Source organism: Coregonus clupeaformis, chromosome 23 (assembly GCF_020615455.1).
Source record: "Coregonus clupeaformis isolate EN_2021a chromosome 23, ASM2061545v1, whole genome shotgun sequence".
Lineage (NCBI taxonomy): Eukaryota > Metazoa > Chordata > Actinopteri > Salmoniformes > Salmonidae > Coregonus > Coregonus clupeaformis.
This window is the reverse complement of record NC_059214.1, coordinates 28,964,002-28,981,402: the sequence shown is the minus strand read 5'-3', so window position 1 is coordinate 28,981,402 and position 17,401 is coordinate 28,964,002. Positions and strand designations below refer to the sequence as shown.

General features: G+C 44.3%; 1 protein-coding gene across 1 annotated transcript in view; it reads right to left on the bottom strand.

The window, feature by feature from the left end:
- Window positions 1-7,748, bottom strand: part of LOC121536159 (inactive phospholipase C-like protein 1) — a 77,535-nt gene extending 69,787 nt beyond the window's left edge. Inside the window, exon 1 of the mRNA XM_041843441.1 lies at window positions 6,678-7,748. Within this exon, the coding sequence (XP_041699375.1) occupies window positions 6,678-6,854 (177 nt within the window). The 5' untranslated portion in view covers window positions 6,855-7,748. The remainder of the gene's footprint in view (window positions 1-6,677) is intronic.
- Window positions 7,749-17,401: the final 9,653 nt, after the last annotated feature.

The window sequence follows — 17,401 nt, the reverse complement described above, 5'->3', positions numbered from 1 at the left end:
TGGAAACGGCAGATTTTTTATGGAATATCTACATAGGCGTACAGAGGCCCATTATCAGCAACCATCAGTCCTGTGTTCCAATGGCACGTTGTGTTTGCTAATCCAAGTTTATCATTTTAAAAGGCTAATTGATCATTAGAAAACCCTTTTGCAATTATGTTAGCACAGCTGAAAACTGTTGTGCTGATTAAAGAAGCAATAAAACTGGCCTTCTTGAGACTTGTTGAGTATCTGGAGCATCAGCAATTGTGGGTTCGATTACAGGCTCAAAATGTCCAGAAACAAACAACTTTCTTCTGAAACTCGTCAGTCTACTCTTGTTCTGAGAAATGAAGGCTATTCCATGCGAGAAATTGCCAAGAAACGGAAGATCTCGTACAACGCTGTGTACTACTCCCTTCACAGAACAGCACAAACTGGCTCTAACCAGAATAGAAAGAGGAGTGGGAGGCCCCAGTGCACAACTGAGCAAGAGGACAAATACATTAGAGTGTCTAGTTTGAGAAACAGACGCCTCACAGGTCCTCAACTGGCAGCTTAATTAAATAGTACCCACAAAACACCAGTCTCAATGTCAACAGTGAAGATGCGACTCCGGGATGCTGACCTAGGCAGAGTTGCAAAGAAAAGGCCATACAGTGGGGAAAAAAGTATTTAGTCAGCCACCAATTGTGCAAGTTCTCCCACTTAAAAAGATGAGAGAGGCCTGTAATTTTCATCATAGGTACACATCAACTATGACAGACAAAATGAGAGAAAAAAATCCAGAAAATCATATTGTAGGATTTTTAATGAATTTATTTGCAAATTATGGTGGAAAAGTGGGAGAACTTGCACAATTGGTGGCTGACTAAATACTTTTTTTCCCCACTGTATCTCAGACTGGCCAATAAAAAGAAAAGATTAAGATGGGCAAAAGAACACAGACACTGGACAGAGGAAGATTGGAAAAAAGTGTTAAGGACAGACAAATCGAAGTTTGAGGTGTTTGGATCACAAAGAAGAACATTTGTGAGACGCAGACCAAATGAAAAGATGCTGGAGGAGTGCTTGATGCCATCTGTCAAGCATGGTGGAGGCGATGTGGTCTGGGGGTGCTTTGGTGGTGGTAAAGTGGGAGATTTGTACAGGGTAAAAGGGATCTTGAAGAAGGAAGGCTATCACTCCATTTTGCAACGCCATGCCATACCCTGTGGACGGCGCTTGATTGGAGCCAATTTCCTCCTACAACAGGACAATGACCCAAAGCACAGATCAAAACTATGCAAGAACTATTTAGGAAAGAAGCAGTCAGCTGGTTTTCTGTCTATAATGGAGTAGCCAGCACAGATCTCAACCCTATTGAGCTGTTGTGGGAGCAGCTTGACCGTATGGTACGTAAGAAGTGCCCATCAAGCCAATCCAACTTGTGGGAGGTGCTTCAGGAAGCATGGGGTGAAATCTCTTCAGATTACCTAAACAAATTGACAACTAGAATGCCAAAGGTCTGCAAGGCTGTAATTGCTGCAAATGGAGGATTATTTGACGAAAGCAAAGTTTGAAGGACACAATTATTATTTCAATTAAAAATCATTATTTCTAACCTTGTCAATGACTACATTTCCTATTCATTTTGCTATATTTCCTATTCAAACTCATTTCATGTATGTTTTCATGGAAAACAAGGACATTTCTAAGTGACCCCAAACTTTTGAACGGTAGTGTACATTTTTTGTTTCCCATTGGATCGAAGCCATAATTTCTTGACCGGTAAAACTTAAAGTTTGTTAAACATTCAGAGAACGGAAGTGAAAATGTCGCCTGTTCAGGGTACGTTAATTTGTAGGTTGCCGGGAGGTTCTGAGAACGTTTTACTAGGGTTCCCTGAAAGTTTTCCTGTGAGGTTTTATTAATGTTCTGAGAATGGAAATTATGGGTTATTTGAAGGTAATTAAATAATGTTTTGAGAACATTCTCTAAATGTTGTGAATGTTTTGAACAAAATGTAAAGGTTATTTAGAGGTTTTTGAATAACTTAAAACTTTCACTGAATGTTTCAATAAGACTTTTAATAACAATGGTACCTTATTTTGGGTTAACTGTTTTGAACTCCAAGCACAGATAGGACACATGAAAATTAATTTAGTTAATTTATGCAAACACATTTCTTTTTTATTGTGGCATGGAATCAGTGAGATTTTAACCTATGATCTTCTGTTCTCTATCCATGGAATTAGTCCACTGTGCCACCAGAATGGAGCTAGCATGTTTTTTTTACTCATACAAACCTGTTAATTTTAGTCTATTCAAACAGACCCCATTTCAAAGGAAACAAGCACTCATTAAGATGAGGTGTGGCCAATTAGTGGGCGCAGCCAACACACCTGAACACACTTAACAAGATAGAGGATAGAGTTTTGTTGATGCTGAGAACAGAATGTACTGAATGTTTTAATTAAGAGTCTATTGACGAATCCCCAATCAAAATTCATCAGTTTAAGCAAGCAATATCTGTTTTTTGCATGGGCTGCGTCTCAAATGTCTGTAGCATCCGAACGGTTTGGCCTACAAACTAATATGACCACTCAATTCCAACATTGCAATCAAAACATTTTAACTTGGTGGAAAAGGAAGACCTACATACTGCTTTATGTGTTCGTGCAGAGGGATTATACAACTCTAGCATTAGATCAACAGGGTGGGCAATAGGCTACCTAGCAATCATACCACACATAAAAGCGTTAAAGCTGCATAAATGTTCAATATTAATCCACAAGAACAAATAGGAATAGCTGATAGGCAGCAGGGAGGCCAGGTGCATCTGTAGCTCAATTGGTAGAGCATGGCGCTTGTAACGCCAGGGTAGTGGGTTCGATCCCCGGGACCACCCATACGTAAAAATGTATGCACACATGACTGTAAGTCGCTTTGGATAAAAGCGTCTGCTAAATGGCATATTATTATTATTGCGCATGAAGGAACAGTGAAGACAAAAAACTCCCCTATTGATCTTGTTTAGGGACAATACAATTAGCCTACCTAGACTAGCCTACAATACCACAATGCAATGAATAATTGCATTATTGTTCTCAAGTGAGTACTCTAGGCTGCAGTGAAAATGTATTTTGAATAACAGTGCAAAAGCCTTGTGATTTGAATGTTTCATTCCATTTGGATTAGTTGAAAGGCACAGTAGCAGGCCAGTCTGGCTGTATTTTTACTTCTGAAACTGAGATGCGCTTTCTGTTGCAGTTCATCATTCTTCCAAGTCGTCCTATAATAACCCGGCAGGCCCAGTTATTCAGGAAAGCTTAACGCTCGCTCTGCATCCTCTCCAATCTGAGCGGCTATTCCTCATGCACCCAGAACCTAACGCTTCAATATAGCCTAAATATTCACATGTATTACCTTTTATATGTGGTATAAACACAAACAGTCACAATGTTTTCATCTGATTAGGCTATTTCAAAAGTCTCCTGTAGGCATGCGCACGTTCGTCCAAAATATAATTCCAGCATCCTCAAAATGGCCTGACATTAACCAGTTTTCCATCCAACCTTTTTATGCGAGTACTTTGGATAAAAAATGTCACGACATCATGGGAAAGCATGCAGTTTATTAGGCTACAGATTAAATAAGTTATGATGAACTTCACAAGGTGGTGAAAGTGCACGGTGATGAGCTTGATGCTCCTTTCAATAAATATAAAGGGTCTTATTCTGGTGACATTTTCACTTCCTGTTGGTGGAAAATTCGTTGCATATATTTTATATAATTATAGATATGGCATCAAAATGTTGAAAATCAGATGTCCCCCTAGCTGAACATTGTCTGCAGCTGGCTCTGATCCTAGTGTAAAGAAACATTTGAAACAAATTGTTATTTGTGGTCGTAAACATTATTTTGAGGTAAATCTATGAGGTGGAGGGTGTGAAAATATTTGTAATGTTGGGGAGGGGGATGCATTTTTGGGGGGTGACACCTTGAGTTGAGTGTACTGGTTTCCCTAAACAACCAAGTCCAGTTGATTACCCAGGTTCCTATCAGAATTCCCCCTCCTTCCTTCGTTCCTTCCTTCCCTCCCTCCCTCCCTCCCTCTATTCCCTTCCCTTCCCTCCCTCCCTCCCTCTATTCCCTTCCCTTCCCTCCCTCCCTCCCTCTGTTCCCTTCCCTCCCTCCCTCCCTCCCTCTGTTCCCTTCCCTCCCTCCCTCCCCCCCTCCCTCCCTCCCTCTGTTCCCTTCCCTCCTCCCTCCCTCCCTCCCTCTGTTCCCTTCCCTCCCTCCCTCTGTTCCCTTCCCTTCCCTCCCTCCCGCCCTCTGTTCCCTTCCCTTCCCTCTCTCCCTCCCTCCCTCTGTTACCCTTCCCTTCCCTCCCTCCCTCCCTCCCTCCCTCCCTCTGTTACCCTTCCCTTCCCTCCCTCTGTTACCCTTCCCTTCCCTCCCTCTGTTCCCCTCCCTCCCTCCCTCTGTTCCCTTCCCTCCCTCCCTCCCCCTGTTCCCCCCTACCTCCCTCCCTCTGTTCTCCTCACTCCCTCCCTCCCTCCCTCTGTTCCCTTCCCTCCCTCCCTCCCTCTGTACCCTTCCCTTCCCTTCCCTCCTCCCTCCCTCCCTCCCTCCCTCCCTCCCTCCCTCCCTCCCTCCCTCCCTCCCTCCCTCCCTCTGTTCCCTTCCCTTCCCTCCCTCCCTCTGTTACCCTTCCCTTCCCTTCCCTCCCTCCCTCCCTCTGTTACCCTCCCTCCCTCCCTCTGTTCCCTTCCCTACCTCCCTCCCTCTGTACTCCTCACTCCCTCCCTCTGTTCCCTTCCCTCCCTCCCTCCCTCTGTTCCCTCCCTCCCTTCCCTTCCCTCCCCTCCCCTCCCTCCCTCCATCCCTCCCTCTCTCTCTCCGTTCCCTTCCATCCCTCCCTCCGTCCCTCCCTCCGTTCCCCCTCCCTCCCTCCCTCCCTCCCTCCCTCCCTCCCTCTGTTCCCTTCCCCCCTCCCTCTGTTCCCTTCCCTCCCTCCCTCCCTCCCTCCCTCCCTCCCTCCCTCCCTCCCTCCCTACCTCTGTTCCCTTCCCCCCTCCCTCTGTTCCCTTCCCTCCCTCCCTCCCTCCCTCTGTTCCCTTCCCTTCCTCCCTTCCTCCCTCTGTTCCCCTCCCTTCATCCCTCCTTCCCTCCACGCCTGTCACTGACATCCCTCTCATCCTCTCCTCTCCTCTCTCCATCTGTCCATCACTCGTGACACTTCCTGCCAATATGACAGAGAGAGGTCTCTGTTAGCACAATGAACACATCAGTGCCTCTCAGCTGGGAGGTACACACACACACACACAAACTGAAGTATGGAGCCTCCCTATAAGGAAGACACACTAACACATCTCTGGACTGGACATCTATTTAACAGTGATCTATAACATGATCCTCCTGGACTAAAGTGACCGGACATTGGATCACAGCTAGGTGTTCGTGCGGTATGATGTCACCCTGCCCTGGCCTGTAGTTGCAGGTCAGTGGTATAGGGTCAACCACAGGATCAACCACGGTCCATCCTGGATGCAGGCAAGAAGGACTGATATTGGAATTTAAATCTGTGCTGGTGAGAGCTGCTTTTAAAGACAAAGTCTATGAGGGTGTGTTTTGGCATAACAGAAATTAAAAAATGTAGCAAGGTGTTCTCCACTATAACTCCACTATGGATAAAGTGTGTGTAATGGCACGGATTAGGCACAGGTTTGGCATGTGAATAGGAATGTGTGATGCGCTGTGTGGGCCTGAACTGAGATTACCCGGCGCATGGCATGGAATGCACGGTGTTGTTCGGAGTAGGTGTTGTTCGGAGTAGGTGCGGGCGGGCGTCACATGTTGAATGAACAATGTGTAGCCTACATTATTTGGCGCATAGCAGGAAATATGCCGTGCATATCCACAGTTAAAATCTCAACGATACCACATGGTAGTAGTAGTAGTTATTTTGAGTGCGTATTGAGTGAGTAAATTATACTGTGCATTACAGAAGTGAGTGGCACCTGCTGTTGCCTAAGGTGTATATCCAAAGTGACCAATAGGCCTAGGCTACGTCATTTCAGTTTCAGAACACCATTATAGCCCATCACCCCCTGCACTTTCTCTCCTTGAAAAATAGATAAAGTTCTTATATGTCCTCAATAACAATTGTCATCCAGTGTGAGGCATTAAGTCTGAGAACCAAACTGAGACCATTTCTGAAGACTAGTCTACATTTCGATCCCCGGGACCACCCATACACAAAAAAATGTATGCACGCATGACTGTAAGTCGCTTTGGATAAAAGCGTCTGCTAAATGGCATATTATTATTATATTATATGGCATTTGTCTGGTGATTGTTCACACGTTAATGTAATCACAACCCTCTGTAGCCTATCCTACTTCTATTAAATATTGACAGTCCTTTATCCCGCGGCTCCATGTTGAGTGTCTGTTGCAGAGATATTTGAAGTAGATGACTACACATTATGAACAGTACAATGGGAGGCTCCAGTGCATCTATTAGGCCTATGGTTTTTCAATTTACAGCCTGGGTATTTGGTTTTCTTTGGGTGAACTAAGGTAAACAATTGGTGGCTCTGGTAAAGGCAGGCGCTTGTGTGAGACAGGTCTGTTAACCGAAATCTCTCAGATAGATTTGCCAATGCCATCACATGTAGCCTTAACAATCACCTCAATAAACTCAACTCTTACCTTGATTATGCTGCTCCTGCGGGGGGCTGCCCTCACTGCCTCCAGGACGATGATGTCGTTGTCCTGGCCGGGGAGGATGACTCCGCTCCGCCTGCCTGTCCTGGACGCTCTCGGCGGGATGATCTCAGGAGCGCCATCATCGCACAGCCCGTCACCATAACGCTCTTGCTCCGACATCTTCTCAACAGAAGCCCAAGTTCAAGTTCAGGTTAGGAAATCACTCAATTTTACGTATTGCCTCGGAGGAAGTCTGCGTTCGTCGTTGGTTGTTTATGGGTGCCATTTATTTACAGAAGTGCCCGGGTATTGGGGGGTCTGCTGCGCCTTTCCAAAAACATGAACCACGGAACTCGACTCCAGCTCATCTGGCCTCGGGCGGTTCCGTTAGTCCGTTAGAGCGTCCCCGGTCCGGCAGTCAGGTAGGTTAATTACTTAAATGTCCTTAATTAGTCCATCACATCCAGTCTCTCCAGTGTCCACAAAGTCGACCTGTATAGTCTACTATCTGGGATAGAATAAAATAATTGGGTGGGGAACACCCACCACAGACAGTCGGAAATGTTGGGAAATCAAAACACCACTGACGCGCAGACTTGAATGTAAATTGGTTTTGATAACGGGTTTAACCCAAAATACTATACATTCCCGAGGGACGTGTTTTTCGCGCAACAAGTCCGATCAGTTTCACAGATTGCCAGCAGCAGCCCTACCTCTCCATGAAAGAAAGCGCTGTCCTGGATGCTTCCAAATATGCTCTTTCACACACAATGATAGGTGAACTTTGGGAAGAGGAAACTTCGCAATAAAAATCGTTAAAAACAACAAACCTATTTAGGTGTAGGTTACCCAAAGTAGCCTACTCAGTCAACCTTACCATCACCGACACAGTTACCAATGTGCAAGGCAGTACACTTTACGCTGTGATATATGATTTCTGTTAGGGAGAACAAGACTTATTTATATTACATAGTTCCATACATTGACTGAGATCTCAAAGTTCTGAGCTGCTAATCGCTTATAGTCGAATCTGCAACAGCCGATTTTGACGAGAATGAGGAACACAACTGACAGTTACGCCGCATCTAGTCCTCCCTACCTCTCTGGCCCTGCCCTCCGTCTTATACTAGAAATCATGATTGACGCGTCATGCGACCAATACGCACGGGTATTTGGCACTCGTAGCGCCAAAAAGCACGTAGTTAACAAACCAAAACTCGTGGATGGGTGGAGTCAGAAGTCGCGGGCTCTGGAATGCCTTACATTTTGGAAGCGTTCCAGATGTTCTTGTCCGGAGGAGATGGCTAGGGGCAGCGGAGCCGAGGAAAAGGAAGGAGGGACTCACTAGAGCAGGGTACCCCAGGCGGCCCGCAGGCTGAATTTGGCCCAATTTTTTAAATGTATTGTTGGACTACTAAGCTACACTACATGACCAAAAGTATGTGGACACCTGCTAGTCGAACATCACATTCCAAAATCAGGGGCATTAGTATGGAGTTGGTCCCCCCTTTGCTGCTATAACAGCCTCCACTCTTCTGGGAAGGCTTTCCACTAGATTGCTGCGGGGACTTGCTTCCATTAAGCCACAAGCACATTAGTGAGGTCGGGCTTTGATTTTGGGTGATTAGGCCTGGCTTGCAGTCAGCGTTCCAATTCATCGCAAAGGTGTTTGATGGGGTTGTGGTCAGGGCTCTGTGCAGGCCAGTCAAGTTCTTCCACACCGATCTCAACAAACCATTTCTGTATGGACCTCGCTTTGTGCACGGGGGCATTGTCATTCTTAAACAGGAACTTCCCCAAACTGTTGCCACAAAGTTGGAAGCACAGAATCGTCTAGAATGTCATTGTATGCTGTAGAGTTAAGATTTCCCTTCACTGGAACTATGGGGCCTAGCCCGAACCATGAAAAACAGCCCCAGACCATTATTCCTCCCCCACCAAACTTTACAGTTGGCACTATGCATTGGGGCAGGTAGCGTTCTCCTGCCAAACCCAGATTTGTCTGTCGGACTGCCAGATGGTGAAGCGTGATTCATCACTCCAGAGAACACGTTTCCACTGCTCCAGAGTTTAATGGCGGTGAGCTTTACACCACTCCAGCCGACGCTTGGCATTGCGCATGGTGATCTTAGGCTTGTGTGCGGCTGCTCGGCCATGGAAACCCATTTCATTAAGCTCCCACGAACAGTTATTGTGTTGACATTGCTTCCAGAGGCAGTTTGGAACTTGGTAGTGAGCGTTGCAACCGAGGACTAGATGTTTCCACTTCACAATAACAGCACTTACAGTTGACTGGGACAGCTGACAAACTGACTTGTTGGAAAGGTGGCATCCTATGACTGTGCCACGTTGAAAGTCACTGAGCTCTTCAGTAAGGCCATTCTACTGCCAATGTTTGTCTATGGAGATTGCATGGCTGTGTGCTCGATTTTATACACCTGTCAGCAACGGTGTCCACATACTTTTGTATATATGGAATTGTTTTAATATATATATTTTATTTTGAATTTTAAGACCCATTGAAGTATCAAGAAAATATACTTTAAAATTATTTTATGAAAAATGTTATTTGGACTTACTGCCCATACAAATGCATTGAATAACAGATTCACTACATGGAATAACTGATAGTCCCCCCCAAAAAAATCGAAAGGAAGTTTGTTCTGAAGTGTCTGTCCTATATCTGAGATATATAAGAAAGATCAGCAAACATATTTTTATTTTATTATTTTTACATGTATTTAACCCCTTATTTTTGGCACTAAACAGTCTCATATATACTTCCATTCATTTTTTCAACTGGTACCTGGGGCCTTCAGATGAGTTTTGTGAGACCTGTGGGCATCCTAGAGCAAACCGATGTACGTGTTCATGAGAGTCTCACCTTTGCACAGAGGGGTCATAATAGTTTGGACGCCACAGACGATTTTGTGAGAAGACCGATTTTCGGGGTGTCTCGGTCTGACAAACACCGCTCTAGCTCTGTCACCTTTCACCGCAGATGCGGAAATGCGACATATGCTGATGTGGTAGATTGAGACGCATCCAATGCAAAAAGATAGCAGATATCTCTAGCTTAAACTAACGGATGTTTTGGGGGATTTTTGTATTATGCTAATTCAATTTCCGCTGGGGCGCGGACATCGACCTTAAGGGGTGTTATGCAAGGTTTCAAATTATTATGTTTAGTCTAATATTATATCTGTTTGTGCTTCTTGCGATCAATTTGCAGTCAACAAATTAGGCTACTTGTAATTATGTTCCGGCCCCCTGACCATATATCTGCTCAAGAAAAAATCATCCCGCGGCTGAATCTAGTTGATGATCCCTGCTCTAGATGGACACATCAAACTTTCTAGCATCCTGGCAATCTTGGAACAGATGGCCTCAAGGCGCAGCCCATTCCCAGGACCCGTGCATTTAGATGTTTGGCTTATTAGACATATTGTTATGATAGCGAGTAACAATCATCCCCTGAAAATTGGCAGGCTGTGTAGGCCTATTGTTGAAATGATGCCAGTTATTAATGATAACAGGAAGTGCGTAAAAGCAATCCAATAGCTTTTTTCTGTTTGATTGTCAATCTCTAATTTAGTGGAGCCTTATCACTGTAATTAAAGATATGTATCCTATATCCTTCCTCTAGGCCCCTCAAACTCAACTCTGTACCTCGAAGCCAGTTCCACTGCGTTTTTTTCATTGTTGTCCTCTAATCAGGGACTGATTTAGACCTGGGACACCAGGTGGGTGCAATTAATTATCAGGTAGAACAGAAAACCAGCAGGCTCCGGACCTCGTAGGGTAAACGTTGAATACCCCTGCTCTAGCCTATGCAATTAGTAATGTAATTACAACATTGTTAATTGTGTCTTATGTATTTTTTCTCCAAAATGATTAATAGGGTTTGCTTATCATCCACCAGCCAGACGCTCACTTCTGGCCAAGGGGGATAGTGTATTCCTATCTGACACAATGCTCAGTTATGGGCCTCTTGCTTCCCTCTACATTTTATACAATGCAGAGAAAAAACAATTCCAATGAATTAATTGTATAGGCTACAGTCATTTAGGCATATTTCTATTCATTGTATTTTAAATGGAGAGCTATGATTGAACTGAGCACCATAGATTGAAGAAATAGGCTATGGGCCTACGCCTATTGGTATCTCATTGACACCCATGTGCCAAATGAGTCTTGAGAAATAGTTTGTGTCATAGCAGTGGGAAGTAGGAGTGCAGCACCCCTGATAAATCAGAATGTAAAAATTTTTTGTTTTTTGTAATTATTTGTATTATATATTTTTTTGTTCTCACAAAAGTTGTGCACTGGGCCTTTGCTACTCCTGTATGAGCGGTAGGGCTGTCCCCGACTGAGAGTCGTCCTGTTCTTGCGACCAATCGATTGGTCGAAATGTTGAATCTTATTTTTGCATATATAAACAGACACACCCTATGTGTTTGAATAAAATCAACTACATATGCACTGAGCTTGTCTGATGTTTTAAGCATACTGTTAGATTAAATAATTAAGACACAAATTACTCAATAAAGAGCCTGATGGTCAGACTGTTAAAAAAAATGACAGCGAGTGCCTGTGTGACTGGTGCACATTGTCTCGCTCTCCTCCCTACTGCAGCGAAAAGGCACCACAGCACAGCAAGTGTTTATTGCACTGTCCGTGCTGAAACTGCAACAACATTTCAGCCATTTATTTTCTTACTTGTTTCTGACTGAAAAGTTATGTTACCGAGATCCGTAATTTGTTTAGGAAAACCATTCCCTATTCCCTCAACCCTTGCTTTGTAAGGTTCTGTATTTATTTTCTTAGTCAACCTTGTGTTCTTGAACGTAGCCCTGTCTTTCATTTTTGTTCATTGATTTCACCTGTGTTAGTTACTCACCTGGTCTCATTAGCTCCTTATTTAGTTCAGTTCATTCTGTTTGTGCCTTGTGAGGTATTGTTCGTTTGACTCTACTAAGCCTTTTCCTAGCTTGTTTGTGAGAACCAGTTAAAGCCTTCAGTCCTAGTTTTTGATTCTCCTGCCTGTTTACCTACCTGTGACCACGATTTCTCCCTTTTGCGAAGGCGGAAAAAACACCTGCCGCGCTCTGTGCGTGAATCTACACCTTTTTCTCCCTGAGTATTCATTACAGAATACCTCACCTAAAAACGGAATGGATTCAGTGGAGCTACAGCGGCGCCTAACCCAGAAAGAGGAGTGTATGGAGGAAATCTGCCATCTTCTCCACCAGCCTATCCCTACTCCTCCGATGCCAGGTATCGTATCCCATAGCCCTCCTTCATTCATATCCATGCCTGGAAAGTATGACCGTTCACCTGGGAAATGTCAGGGATTTCTGATGCAATGCAGCAAATACATTGAGCACAACCCCACTAACTTCGCCACCAACAAGAGCAGGGTGGATTTAGTTGTGTCTCTACTCACAGGCAAAGCCCTGGATGGGGCCACCACCATATGGACTGCCAACAGCACAGAACTCGGATCCGAGACCCATTTCTACACCCTTTTTTTTTTGCATACGCTCTTATCCAGAGTAACTTACAGTTTTTAGTGAGTGCATACATTTTTCATACTGGCCCCCCGTGGGAATCGAACCCACAGCCCTGGCGTGGCAAGCGCCATGCTCTACCAATTGAGCTACAGGAGGCCCCCCTTCAAAGAGGTATTCGATCACTCTCCTTCTGGTAATTCCTATAGGAGATCTCCTTATAGTACTTCAACAAGGACGCAACTCAGCTGCTGAGTATGCCCTCGAGTTCCGCACCATGGCTGCAGGGAGTGGATGGAGTGAGGCTGCTTTACTTACCGTCTACCAAAGAGGGCTCAACAGGGAACTTCAGGCGGAGCTGGCCTGTAGAGGTGACCTTCAGGATTTAAATCAAAACATTTGTATGTCCATCTCCATCGACCACCTAATCACCGAAGAACTCTGTCACCCAGGAACCTGAAATCTTCTCTTTCCATGATTCCGTCATCCCGTCCGAGTCTTCCAGAGCCCATGCAGTTGTGCCATGCTCCTCTCCCATGTATCGAACGTCAAAGGCGGCTCCAAGAAGGGCTCTGCCTATACTGTGGAGGGAAAGATCATCTACTCAGCCACCCACCATACCATCTGAAAACCCCCAGTACAGCAATGTCTTCAGCAAAATCAAGGCCTCCACTCTGTCACCCCATTGCCCAGTGGACTGTGTTATTGACTTACTCCCTTGAGTGTCCCCACCGAAGGGCCGTGTTTACCCCCTATCTCGGAAAATGAGGCAATGGAGAACTACATTGATGAAGCACTCAAACGGTTTCATTCGTCCTTCTTCTTCCCCGGCTGCATCCAGCTTCTTATTCATTGGAAAAAAGGACGGTGGTCTCCATCCATGTATTGATTACCGTTCCCTGAATGACGTCACACTCAGAACCGTTTCCCTCTTCCTCTGATCCCAGCAACCCTTGAACAAGTGGGCCGCGCCAACGTCTATACAAAACTCGACCTACGAAGTGCATATAACCTTGTCCGTATACGTGAAGGCGACGAATGGAAGACTTCCTTTATCACTGCACGAGGGCACTACAAATACCTGGTCATGCCCTACGGCCTTACTAACGCCAGGATATGATCAACCGCTTTCTCATCGTCTACATTGATGACATCCTGATTTACTCCCACTCCCTGAAGGAACATATACAGCATGTACAAAAGGTTATTCAACGGCTCCTTGACCATAACCTTTATGTGAAGACTGAAAAGAGCACCTTCCATGTAACCTCAGTAAACTTCCTCGGTTTCGTACTGACACCTGGAGGGGTCAGCATGGATGAGAACAAAGTCACCGCCGTCAGTAACTGGCCCAAACCCACCACCGTTAAGGAACTCCAACATTTCATTGGGTTCTCCAACTTCTATAGCCGGTTCATTCGGAACTTAAGTTTTTCTGCCGCTCCCCTCACTGCCCTTACCAGCCAAAAGACCCTTCAATGGACTGATACCGCCCTGACTGCTTTCAACAACTTGAAACGCCTCTTCACGGCTCCTGTCCTTCGCCAACCTGATCAGACCCTTCCTTTCACCCTGGAGGTGGATGCCTCCGAAGTAGGAGTAGGAGCCATACTCTCTCAGCGGGTGGGAACACCTCCCAAATCACATCCCTGTGCCTTCTTCTCCAGGAAGTTATACACCGCTGAGAGGAATTACGATGTGGGGAACAGAACTCCTCGCCATCAAGCTGGCCCTCAAGGAGTGGCGTCACTGGTTGGAGGGCACACAACATCCCTTTCTCGTCCTAAGAGATCATCGTAATCTGGAATATATCAGAGGGGCCAAGAGGTTAAACTCCAGACAAGCCCGCTGGGCTCTCTTCTTCACACGCTTCCATTTTCATGTTACTTACATCCCTGGAATGAAACACGTAAAAGCTGATGCTCTCTCCTGCCAGTTTGACCTTCTGACCAGTAACTCAGACTCTACACCCATTCTTCCTTCCTCTTGCATTATGGGACTGGTACAGTGGGAGGTTGACTCTGCTATACAAGAAGCTCTAACCTCAGACCCGGCTCCTCCTGAGACACCAGCTGGGAAGGGTTACGTACCAGCAGCTGTAAGGTTTTGTATTTATTTTCTTAGTCAACCTTGTGTTCTTGAACATAGCCCTGTTTCTTTGTGTTCTTGAACGTATCCCTGTCTTTCATTTTTGTTCATTGATTTCACCTGTGTTAGTTACTCACCTGGTCTCATTGGTTCGTTTTGATTCTACCAAGCCTTTTCCTAGCTCGTTTGTGAGAACCAGTTATAGCCTTCAGTCCTAGTTTTTGATTATCCTGCCTGTTTGTCTACCTGTGTATGACCATTGCCTACCTGTGACCACGATTCCTGCCTTTTGTGAAGGTGAAATAAACACCTGCAGCGCTCTGCGCGTGAATCTACACCTTTTTCTCCCTGCGTATTCATTACATGCTTGCTCTCTACGTGAAACATGTAAGCATCGCATACATGTGACCAATAGGGCCTGACCTATAGCCTATCATAATCACATCAATAAATTGGTTATAACAAACTCCGAAAACTGTAACACGACTGCAAAATGCATGCAGAAGACATGAAAAAGAAACTCGAAACGGGCGAATGTTTACTGGTTGCTCAGGAGGGAAAGGGGAAGTCAGATATGTGGAAGACATTTGACTTAGTAGTGGAAATTACTTGAGATCAAGAAAAAGGAGGGTGTAGGAGCAAGCGTTGCGTGAGTATTATGTATGCCAAACAGTTGCTGTTAGATTACAATATTATACTTTTTTTCTGACCATTTGGAAGAGTGTAAACAACACTAAATAAGTGTACCAGAGAGTCTGTTCTACCAATATTTTTAAAAATATATAAAGCCTTTATTACAGCACACTGAAAACAGTTGCATGCATTCGTGAATTGCAGTTCATTTGTTTAGGCTAATTATTCAAAGATCCCTTTTTTATTTAATTTTAAAACTAAAATACTTTATTGCATTTCAAAGCATGAATGTCTCGTATGCTGTGTGATGGCATGAACGAATGATTGATTGATTGATACAGTAGCCTTTATATTGAAATATAGGCCTAAGTATGGTACGGGTTTTAAGACTAAACAGGACGCGCTCTTAGGCCTACAGCTTGATGTTGGTTATACAAGGCTACTATACAAAGCCTACTAATGATAACGACATTAATTATAATGATGATCATAATAATAATAATTGTAATAACAAGAAGATCAAGAAAAAGTAGGCTATAGGAGCGAGAGCTGCATGCATATTATGTGTGATAAACAGGTCCTGTTAGATTACAATATAATTGTTCTACCAGTCGGTTCTAAGGAAAAACATGTCTAAAGCCTTTAACAGCATAGCAAATATTAAAAACAGATGAATTGCTTTATCCCACATTTTGCCGTTGCATGAGGCTTGGTGCCCACGGAATCAGTAGGGTATTAAACAAACACTCAAACAGAAGCAATATATGTCTTATTTCTGTAGATACACTACCAGTCAAAAGTTTGGACACACCTACTCATTCATATAATTTGTTTTTCAACAGGACAATGACCCAACACACCTCCAGGCTGTGTAAGGGCTCTTTTACCAAGAGTGATGGAGTGCCACATCAGATGACCTGGCCTCCACAATCCCCCGACCTCAACCCAATTGAGATGGTTTGGGATGAGTCGGACCACAGAGTGAAGGAAAAGCAGCCAACAAGAGCTCAGCATATGTGGGAACTCCTTCAAGACTGTTGGAAAAGCATTCCAGATTAAGCTGGTTGAGAGAATCCCAAGAGTGTGCAAAGCAGTCATCAAGGCAAAGGGTGGCTATTTGAAGAATCTCAAATATAAAATCTATTTTGATTTGTTTAACACTTTTTGGGTTACTACATGATTCCATATGTGTTATTTCATAGTTTTGATGTCTTCACTATCATTCTACAATGTAGAAAATAGTAAAAATAAAGAAAAACCCTGGAATGAGTAGGTGTATCCAACATGGGAGAAAGCGCATTTGTTGTAAAATAATATTAGATGTATTAGTGTTGCACCATTCTTTTTACATAATATAACCATATACAATTTCAGTATCATGTCTTAGAGTGATGGACTGTACCATCCCTGTGGCCTCCGCAATGGATTAGTCCACTGAGACAGGCGCGAATCAGACAGGTGTCTTGTGTACCATGAAAAAAATACATAATTGCGACTGCTCGACAAAAGAAATCTTGGTCGACCAACAGCCTATTGACCAAACAATCGACCAGTCGACTAAATGGGGTCAGCCCTAATGAGCAGACAAAAATGCAGCGTGGGGAGAAAAATTCTGCACTCCCCCTCGACAAAAAAAAATCTGCACCCCCACCCGTAAACATCTTCTCACGCCCATGGTTAGTGTCCCTTTCACTGAGGTGGAATAGTTTGCAGGTAGGTGTGAGTTCGTTTAAAAGCTCACTTGCTTCTCATTCTTTATTAAAGGTGTTTGCAACAACCCTGCACTCGCGGAGCAGTGCGCCAGGTGAGATGTGGCACGTGGACACGCTATGGAACATAGACTGGCCGTGCGGGTAATTAGGGTGCAAGTCCTACCCCTCACAGCTTGCTGCTGATATTCACGTCTCATAGACGGGCTTGTCAATGTCACAAAAACGATGTGTACGCTTTACTGGGGCAGAAGTCTGTGTGTTGTTGTGATTCTGGATGGTCAAATAGCTAGCAACAATGACAAGAAGCTGCCATGTGGGGAATTGTTGGTGGCTAATTTCAGCTAGTTTTATCTTGTTCTTGATACCATGTCTTGTTTTGAAATGTTTTGACTGTCACATCTATGCTAATATGGCTAAAATTCGCTAGCTAGCTAGCCAACAACTGTAAAGATGTATTTGATAGACAAGTGCTTATTGTGCAAATGTATTTATGTTTTCAATAAACATTGGAGATTAAATATAGTTTACATGTTGTCAACAATCTAAGCCAACCCCGTCTGTTTTACCCCATTGTTGCGCATGTGTTGGTTTTGATGGTAAACAACCAACCCATCTATAAACAAGGCAAGTGAATGAAGCATTTTTGGAAATAGACGTTCTTGTCATATATTTGGCTTTTGGATTCGAGTCCATCCATACATTGGAGGAAAAATAAGTTACAGTTTCCATAGGTCTATCATCTCTCCTTACAGATCAAACGAATATAGGCCTACAAGGTATTGCA